The 10,404-nt window shown below is 39.1% G+C and overlaps 1 protein-coding gene across 1 annotated transcript in view; it reads right to left on the reverse strand.

The window, feature by feature from the left end:
• KIFAP3 (kinesin-associated protein 3) overlaps positions 1-9,915 on the reverse strand; it is a 141,028-nt gene extending 131,113 nt beyond the window's left edge. Inside the window, exon 1 of the mRNA XM_010836710.1 lies at positions 9,653-9,915. Within this exon, the coding sequence (XP_010835012.1) occupies positions 9,653-9,684 (32 nt within the window). The 5' untranslated portion in view covers positions 9,685-9,915. The remainder of the gene's footprint in view (positions 1-9,652) is intronic.
• Positions 9,916-10,404: the final 489 nt, after the last annotated feature.

The raw sequence follows: 10,404 nt of genomic DNA on the forward strand, positions 1-10,404 counted from the left end.
ACTCTTTTGTTGACCATGATGGCCACTCCATTTCTTCTGAGGGATTCCTGCCCGCAGTAGTAGATATAATGGTCATCCGAGTTAAATTCACCCATTCCAGTCCATTTCAGTTCGCTGATTCCTAGAATGTCGACATTCACTCTTGCCACCTCTTGTTTGACCACTTCCAATTTGCCTTGATTCATGGACCTGACACTCCAGGTTCCTATGCAATACTGCTCTTTACGGCATCGGACCTTGCTTCTAACACCAGTCACATCCACAGCTGGGTATTGTTTTTGCTTTGGCTCCATCCCTTCATTCTTTCTGGAGTTATTTCTCCACTGATCTCCAGTAGCATATTGGGCACCTACTGACCTGGGGAGTTTCTCTTTCAGTATCCTATCATTTTGTCTTTTCATACTGTTGAGAGTTTCAAATAAGATGAATCCAAAGGAAGCCATAACAAGGTATATTAAAAAATGTCAAAAGTTAAAGACAAGGAGAGAATCTTAAATTCAATAAAACAACTTGTGGCATACAAGGGAATCCCCATAAGATTATCAGCAGATATTCAACAGAAATTCTGTAGGTCAGAAGTAGCAGAATATAATCAAAATGGTGAAAGGAAAAAACTGCCAGCCAGTTTTTACTCTATAAAAAAGCCAGTTTATCTTTCACTCACACACACACATACACCTAGAAACATAATACTGAACATAAAACTTCAGCAACATAATACTGAACAACCAATGTGTCAAAGAAATCAATACCTTTAGACAAATAAAAGTGGAAATAAAACATAAAACAAAACTTGATGCTGCAAAAGCAGTTCTAGCAGTTCATATAGATAAATGCCTATATAAAAACAAAACAAAACAAAACAAAACAGCTTTTCTGGTGGTCTAGCGGTTAAGAATGCACTTGCCAATGCAGAGGACATGGGTTCCATCCCTGATCTGGGAAGATCCCACATGCTATAGAGCGACTAAGCCTGTGCGTCACAACTGCTAAGCCAACACTCTACAGCCTGTGATTCACAACTACTGAGCCCACGTGCTGCAACTACTGAAGCCTGTGCACCTAGAGCCCTGGCACTGCAACCAGAGAGGCCACGGCAATCAGAAGCTTACACCGCAATGGAGAGTACAGCAGTCCCACTCACCACAGCTAGAGAAGACCTGCACATAGCAATGAAGACCCAGCACATCCAAAAATAAATAAATCTTTAAAAAAAAAAGTCTCAAATAATCTAACTTTACACCTTAAGTTACTGGAAAAAAAAAATAACAAACAAAACCCAGAGTTAGTAAAAGAAAGGAAATAATAAAGATCGAAAGGGAAATAAATGAAATAGACACTATAAGGACAATAGAAAAGATCAATGAAACTCAGAGCTGGTTCTTTGGAAAGGTAAACACAATTGACAAACCTTTAGCTAGGCTAACCAGGAAAAAGACAGAGGTGTACAAATACTTTGGAGATCTTAAGGGTTCATTGTCAGAGCACTGCAATAAAGGAAGTATCATTATAAAGCATTAAGTATCATTAAAAACAAGTCATGTACATTTGTTTCCCAGTGCACATAAATGCGATGTTTACACTATGCTGTGATATAAGTGTGCAATAACACTTTGCTTAAAAATCAATGTACTCATCTTAATTTTAAAATATTTATTTCTAAAAAATGCTAACCATCCATATCTTCAACATGATATAATCTTTTGCAATAGTAATATCAATGATAACCGATCACAGATCACCGTAACATATATAATAAGGACGGAAAAATTTGAAATACGGGGAGAAGTACCAAATGGGGCATAGAGACATGAAGTGAACAAATGATATTGGAACAATGGTACTGACAGACTTGGTTGGCTCAGGGTTGCCACAACATTAATTTATAAAAATGCAATATCTGCAAAGTGTAATAGAGCAAAGTGCAATCAAATGAGGTGGGTCCATAAATAAAACCAGAAATAAAAAGGTTATAATTAATACCATAGAAATATAAAAGATCTCAATAACTACTATTAACAATTATATTCCAACATATTAGACAACATAGAAGAAATAGATAAATTCCTAGAAACATACACTACTCCCCTCAAGACTGAATCATGAAGAAATAGAAAGTCAGAATAGACTGATTACTAATAAGATTAAATCAGTTGCAAAAAACCTCCCAACAAACAAAAGACCAGGATCAGATGGCTTCATGGGTGAATTTTACCCATGTTTAAAGTATCAACACCAATCTTTTTCAAAATCTTCTCAAAAACTAAAGAGGAAAGAACATTCCCAAACTCATTTCATGAGGCCAGTATTACCATGATACCAAAACCAGACAAAGACACTACAAAGCAGAAAAATAACCTGATGAACACAGATGCAAAAACCCTCAAGAAAATACCAGGAAACCAAATTCAACAATACATTAAAACAATTATCAAATGGAATTTATTCCAGGGATGTAAGGATGGCTCAACAAAACACAAATCAATCAATGTAATACACCCAAACAAAATTAAGAATAAAAGTCATATGGGCTGCCCGGGTGGTGCAGTGGTAAAGAATAAAAGTCATAAACATCTCAATAAATATGGAAAAAGCATTTGAAAAAATTCCATATACATTTATGATAAAAACTGTCAATAAAGTGGTTATACAGGGACAAATCTCAACACAATATAGGCCGTATATGACAAGCCCATGGCTAACATTATATTGAGTGAAAAATTGAAAGCTTTTCCTGAAAGATCAAGAACAAGTCAAGGATGCCAATTCTTGCTACTTCTATTCAAATAGTATTGGAAGTGCTAGCCAAAATGATTGAACAAGAAGAAGAAGTGAAAAGTATCCAAATCAGAAAGGAAAAAGTAATGCCATCACTATATGCACATGACATGATACTACATAGAAAACCCTAGACTCCACAAAAAAAACTGTTAAGAACTAGTAAAATTAAGTAAAGTTGCAAGATATAAAATCAACATATATAAATTAGTTCCCTTTCTTTACACTAATATGAACTACCAGAAAGGGAAATGAAGAAAACACTCTCATTTACAAATGCATCAAAAAGAATAAAATACCTAAGAAATAAATTTAACCAAGGAGATTAAAGACCTGTATATTGAAAACTATAAGACCATAATGAAAAAAATTGAAAAAGACACAAATAAAGGGAAATATATTCCATGCTTATGAATTAGAAGAATTAAAATTGTTAAAATGTCCATATTACCCAAAACAATCTAAAAATTAAAATGCAATCCTTATCAAAATCTCAATGCAGAAACTATAAAACTCTCAGAGGAAAACATAGGCAAAACACTCTTTGACATAAGTCACAGCATTATCCTCTTTGACCCACCTCCTAAAGTAATGGAAATTAAAACAAAAAGAAACAAGTGGGACTTAATTAAAATTAAAAGCTTTTGCACAGCAAAGGAAAATATAAAAAAAATGAAAAGACAAGCCTCAGAAAGAGAGAAAACAACTGCAAATGAAACTGTCAAAGGATTAATCTCCAAAATATACAAGCAGTTTATGCAGCTCAATATCAGAAAAACAACCCACCCAATCAAAAAGTTGGAGGAAGACCTAAACAGACATTTCTCCAAAGATGACATACAGATGGCCAACAAACACATGCAAAGAAGCTCAACATGGCTCATTATTCAGTTCAGTTCAGTCACTCAGGCGTGTGTGACTCTTTGTGACCCCATGGACTGCAGCATGCTAGGCCTCCCTATCCATCACCATCTCCCAGAGTTCACTCAGACTCACGTCCATCGAGTCGGTGATGCCATCCAGCCATCTCATCCTCTGTTGTCCCCTTCTCCTCCTGCCCCCAATCCCTCCCAGCATCAGAGTCTTTTCCAATGAGTCAACTCTTCGCATGAGGTGGCCAAAGTACTGGAGTTTCAGCTTTAGCATCATTCCTTTCAAAGAAATCCCAGGGCTGATCTCCTTGCAGTCCAAGGGACTCTCAAGAGTCTTCTCCAACACCACATTATTAGAAAAATGCAAATCAAAACTACAATGAGGTATTACCTCAAACCTGTCAGAATGGCCATCATCAAAAAATCTACCAACAATAAATGTTGGGACAGTATGCAGAGAAAAGGGAACCCTTTTGCACTGCTGGTGGGAATGATTCAGTCACTATGGAGAACGGTATGGAGATTCCTTAGAAACCTAGGAATAAAACTACTGTATGACCCAGCAATCCCACTACTGGGCATATAAACCTGTAACTAAAAAGTCACACGTACCCCAGTATTCATAGCAGCACTATTTACAATAGCTAGGATATGGAAGCAACCTAGATGTCCATTGGCAGACAAATGAATGGATAAGGAAGTTGTGGTACGTATGTACAAAGAAATATTACTCAGCCATAAAAAGGAACACATCTGAGTCAGTTCTAGTGAGGTAGATGAACCTAGAGCCTGTTACACAGGTGAAGTAAGTCTGAAAGAGAAAAACAAATTTCACATATTAATGCATATATACGGAATCTAGAAAAATGCTACCGATGAACCAATCAACAGGGCAGAAATAGAGACTCAGACATAGAGAACAGACTTTGGACACAGTGAGGGAAGGAGAGAGTGGGATGAATTGAGAGAGTAGCACTGACATATATACACTACCATGTGTAAAACAGAGCCAGTGGGCAGCTGCTGTATGGGCACAGGGAGCTCAATCCAGTGCTCTACGACAACTGAGAGGAGTGGAATGGGGTGAAGGGAGGATGGGGGGAGAGTTCAGGAGGGAGGGGGCACATGTGTACTTGTGGCTGATTCATGTTGTTGTATAGCAGAAGCCAACACAATACTGTAAACCAACTACCCTCCAATTGAAAATAAATTAAAAAATCAAAAAAACTCAATAGCAATTTTCACAGAAATAGAACAAAAAATCCTAAACGTGTATAGAACCACAAAAGATCCTGAATAGCCAAAGCAATGTGAGGAAGAACAAAGTTAGCAGCATCATGTGTCCTAAATTTAATCTATATTACAAAGCTACAGTAATCAAAGCATATGGTACTGGCATAAAAACAGACTCACAATTCACGGGGTCACAAAGAGTTAGACAGTCCTGAGCGTGCAAGCATGCACACGCATGCACACACACAATACACATCTCTGTACACTCCCACACATATACACACTCAGCAATAAAAAGGAAATTTTATCATTTGCGACAATATGAACAGATCTTGAGAGCAATATACTATGAGAAATAATTCAGAGATAGACAAATACCATATTTTCAAACTAATATGTGAAATATAAAAGTAAAACAAAACTTGTTAGTGACCTCATAAATACAGATAAGTTGGTGGTTGCCAAAGGTCGGGGTGGGGAGTGGGTGAAGGTGGTTGAAAGGTATGAACTTACAGTTATAAAAGAGATAAGACCTGGGGTTGCAATGTATAGCATGGTTTCTATGGTTAATAATACTATACTGTAACATGAAAACTGCTAAGAGAATAAATCTTAAAAGTTCTTATCACAAGAAAAAAAATTGTTATTGTGTAGTGATGGATGTTAACCAGACTTAGTGTGGTAATCATTTGACAATATATATAAATATCAGATCATTATGTTGTACATAATGAAACTAATATAATGGTATATGTCAATTATATATCAATTTTTAAAAAAGACTTCAATGTAATGACCTAATTTTATATTTTGAGGAACTAGAAAAAGAGCAAATGAAACACCAAGCTATTAGAAGGAAGAAAATAATAAAGACAGAGATAAAATAGAGAATAGAAAAACAACAGAGGAAATTTAAAAAATCAAAAGTTGGTTCTTGGAAAAGATCAAAAAAATTGACAAACCTTTAGTTTAACTAAGACTCAAATTACTAGAACTGGAAATTAAAGTGGGACATTACTACTATTATCTCTGACCTCACAGAGATTAAGAACTGTAAGCCAACAAAGACGATAACCTAGGTGAAATGGTGAAACTACTAGAAACTCACAAACTACCAAAATTGATTCAAAAGAAATAGTAATTCTGAATTCCCCCCTAATAAGTAAAGAGATTGAATCAGTGATGAAAAATTTGCCAACGAAGAGAAGCCTGCTGTTGCTGCTGCTAAGTCGCTTCAGTCGTGTCCGACTCTGTGCGACCCCATAGACAGCAGCCCACCAGGCTCCCCCGTCCCTGGGATTCTCCAGGCAAGAACATTGGAGTGGGTTGCCATTTCTTTCTCCAATGCGTGAAAGTGAAAAGTGAAAGCGAAGTCGCTCAGTCCTGTCTGACTCTTAGCGACCTCATGGACTGCAGCCTACCAGGCTCCTCCGCCCATGGGATTTTCCAGGCAAGAGTACTGGAGTGGGGTGCCATTGCCTTCTCCGAAGAGAAGTCTAGGACCAGATAATTTCAACAGTGAATTCTACCAAATTAACACCAATCCTTCTCAAACTCCTCTAAAATTACGGAAAACAAAGGGAACACTTCCCAATTTATCCTGAGGCCAGTCTATCTTGATACCAAAAAAAGACAAAGACGCCATCAAAACACAACATATTTTTAATATAATTTATGAATATCCTTTATGAATATGTATGCAGAAATTCTTACCCTTTTGCAGCTTATAGACCAACAAGAAAGACAAACAATAACAACAAAGTAGTTACTGCTGCTGCTAAGTCGCTTCAGTCATGTCCGACTCTGTGCGACCCCACAGACAGCAGCCCACCAGGCTCCCCCGTCCCTGGGATTCTCCAGGCAAGAACACTGGAGTGGGTTGCCGTTTCCTTCTCCAATGCATGAAAGTGAACCCATAGAAGGCAGCCCACCGGGCTCCCCCGTCCCTGGGATTCTCCAGGCAAGAGTACTGGAGTGGGTTGCCATTGCCTTCTCCGAACAAAGGACAATTTATTGGGTATTATGGAAAGCTAGCAGGTGTATATGACCTGCATGGTGGATTGTGTGGTGGGGAAGGGCAGCTCAGGTAGACTGTGAGGTGGGAAAGGACAGTGTCACGGAAGTGACATTTAAGCTGCAACAGGAAACATGAAGAGTTAGCTGGGCAAGGGCCCTTGGAATCTAACACTGAAACACACAGGGATCTAAAAGAAGTAATTTCTGAAAATGTTGGGGGCAAGAGGGGAACAGAGAGAGATGAAACTGAAAAGGCAGGTGCTATAAGAGCAATGGAAAGCCATTAGAGAGTTTTAAGAGTCAAAAAAAATTGTTTAATCCCCACTAGATTTTAACTATTTATACTATGTGTGTATATCTGACTGAGGATATGAACTGTGTCTATTTCATCATTTCCTCAGTGACCAGAACAATGCTAGGCATGCAATAAGTATTTAGTAAGTATGTATTAAGCATTATTAAATAAAAATACTAACTGGCAGTAGAAAAATGAAGCCCAATTTTTGATTCTCTAATGTATCACATCGGAGAAGGCAATGGCACCCCACTCCAGTACTCTTGCCTGGAAAATCCCATGGATGGAGGAGCCTGGTAGGCTACAGTCCATGGGGTCGCAAAGAGTCAGACACAACTGAGCGACTTCACTTTCACTTTTCACTTTCATGCATTGGAGAAGGAAACGGCAACCCACTCCAATGTTCTTGCCTGGAGAATCCCAGGGACGGCGGAGCCTGGTGGGCTGCCGTCTATGGGGTCACACAGAGTCGGACACGACTGACGTGACTTAGCAATGACTTAGCAATGTATTACATAAATGTAAATATAAAGAGACTAGAGATTTCTCAGTGATAGCTACTATCGTAGCTATCTGAAATAGCTATTGTAACCACTGAAATTATAATAATCACTCTAATTAAAACTAGAGTGAATCAATTAGATTGAAAACATACTGCCCTCTTGTTAAAAACAAAATAAAATTATTACAAAAGGAATACAGGTAATTACTATCAAAGAATCAATCATTAAAATGGAATGTTCTGTAAAATATTATAAGCCATCCAGTCTATATGATTATTTGTTGGATGCACATTTCTAAACTGAAAGCAGGCAATGCAAACTATTTATGTTGTCCAAATTAGACAAAATGGAGAAGTGTATATTTCAGTCTTTCCAGATTCTGACCTTATTTTACTGCAAACATTACATCAGAGTGGCTCATTTGATTTTATTTGTTGGACTCCCCATCATATAAAAGTAAGCAATGGGTTGACAATTACAAGTCATAGGATGCCTAAGGGACCACAGGGTACAAGAATTCTAAGAAAACTATCTTCTGGCACAACTACAATTGCGTGAAAATAAGCTAATGATGTAATAGCGACTCTCTGCTCTGGAAGAACCTGGAATTTAAAAGGTGAAGGAGAATTTCTTGTTTTCTTCTTTCACAAAATTTTCAATCAAGATATTTTAAATGAATGATGTAAGCAAAATTCAGTGAGGAAATAAATGCTGACTGTATACCTGCTATGATTACATTTTTAAAAAAATGCTTACTGGTAAGCCCTGGTTATGTAACAATTTCAGATATATTTCCATACAATATGATAGACAGGCAATACACACCTTAGGCCTGCAAAGAAGGTGAATGCAATTGGTTGGTTGGTTGGTTGATTTTACAATAGTTTCAATCACTTTTAAGAGTCTGTTAAAGGTTAGATCTTTCTATGATTACGGCCCTCCAAGCCAGGATAAATATATTTAGTAAAAGTATATTATGAATTGAAATGATGTCACTATCTTACATGTATGTTTTATCTTTTAAAAATATTTTTATATGTGGTTCTCATATCTCTCATTAAGTAATATTTGCCCCACTATTACATAAGGAAACTGAGTCCAAAAAAATACATGAGACTGACTAAGGGTATTTACACAATCAGTGATAAAGCCTTAGCTAAAAATGAAGAGTTCTTATTAAAGTATTTTTTTTCTCTTCCATCACTACTAACTCTTGGTCCAATGAAAGGTATCTTTTTTTTTTCTTTGAGGGATGATCTTATCTTCGACCTGAGTCAAATAGTCGGAGATTACATTTTTCTTTAAGGAGTAATTGATACTACAAACATTTTTAAACTAAAGAAATGCCAATTTCATGTCATGCTCCGAACAAATCTCTTGATAATTAACAAAAATTACACTATACATGGCAGTGAAATGAACGAAATGGATGAGGAAAGCAGAAACAGACTGGACATCAGCATCTCAATCCAGCCTTCCATGAATTAAAAGCCACCACTTCTTTCCCCTTCATTATTTCAAAACCCCATGGCAGCGAACCCCATATTGGAGAACACAGAACAGAGGCGCCAGAATACATTTCCAAGCACCCATAAGATTTATCTAGTAGGGGGAAACAGAGAGTCGGAGGATGGGATGCGGGGAGAGAGGAGACACAGTATACTCCGCCCTTCTCCCCTCTCCCACAATGTGAGGGATCGAGGAAACCATCTTCAATGCTGTCAGGGCCCCGCTGAGTCAGGGAAGAAGGCTGGAGAAAACCGCACCCCACAAGGACCCCTTCCTCTTTTCAATTCACCTTTATCCCTCCCTTTCCATGATTTTTCCCGTCTCCCATCCCTATTCTAAGCCTCTGGCTTTGCCCAGTGACACTTCATGGCCAACCCAAGAACCTCTTAAGAATATCCTCACGGTCCGAGCAAGGAGGGGAGGACCGACCCTTGGGGAGTCGTCACCTTTTGAGGTATCTGGCGTCCTCCCCCTGCATGGCGGCGGCGACGGCGGCGTGGGGAGGATGGGAGTGTCTGAGAGAGGCCGGCCGGGCTATGTCCGGGGACGCTGGCCAATGTACCCCACACCCAAAGGCGATGACAGTCCTGAGGCCTGCAAGGCGGGGCAGCTACGGCGCTGTGGTTACCTCGGTGAGGCCACCGGCTCCTCCCACCACTACTGAGCCCCAAAACACTGGAGCTGCTCAGACCCGCCCACAGCTGCCCGGGTGAGCTCCGCCCCAAGGCGCATGCGCCTGCTCCAGCGGCGCCAGTGTGCGCAGGCTCAGTATGCGGGGCTGGCCCTTGGGACTAATCTGACGCACCCTGCAGCCGAACATGAAAGTATTTGCGGCAGATTTCAGCGTGCTTAGTTAAAGGGTGTCTCCGTGCTCACCGCCCCCTTGAGGATGGGAATTGAAAGAGTCATCCCCCCAGTCGAATTGGAATTTCTGGTCTTTTGCTTCAAGACAGGGAGAAGAAATCCATTAACCATTTAATTAGAGAATGCTCTTGAACAGTCCAGCCCTTGGCTAAGAACCTGTAAAGAAAGGCATGTACGTGGGGCATTGTGGAAAAGGAAGGTGGAAAAGGAAGAGCACTGATTGCGCTGGAGAAGTTGGAATTTGTGCCGACAATGTAGCCCTTGTACAAAATGAATACAATTAATATCAACTTTGATCAAAGGGCAAATCTGTCTCTTTCACTTTGATATCCTA

Source organism: Bison bison, unplaced genomic scaffold, assembly GCF_000754665.1.
Source record: "Bison bison bison isolate TAMUID 2011002044 unplaced genomic scaffold, Bison_UMD1.0 scf7180017864064, whole genome shotgun sequence".
In the NCBI taxonomy this organism is placed as follows: Eukaryota; Metazoa; Chordata; class Mammalia; order Artiodactyla; family Bovidae; genus Bison; species Bison bison.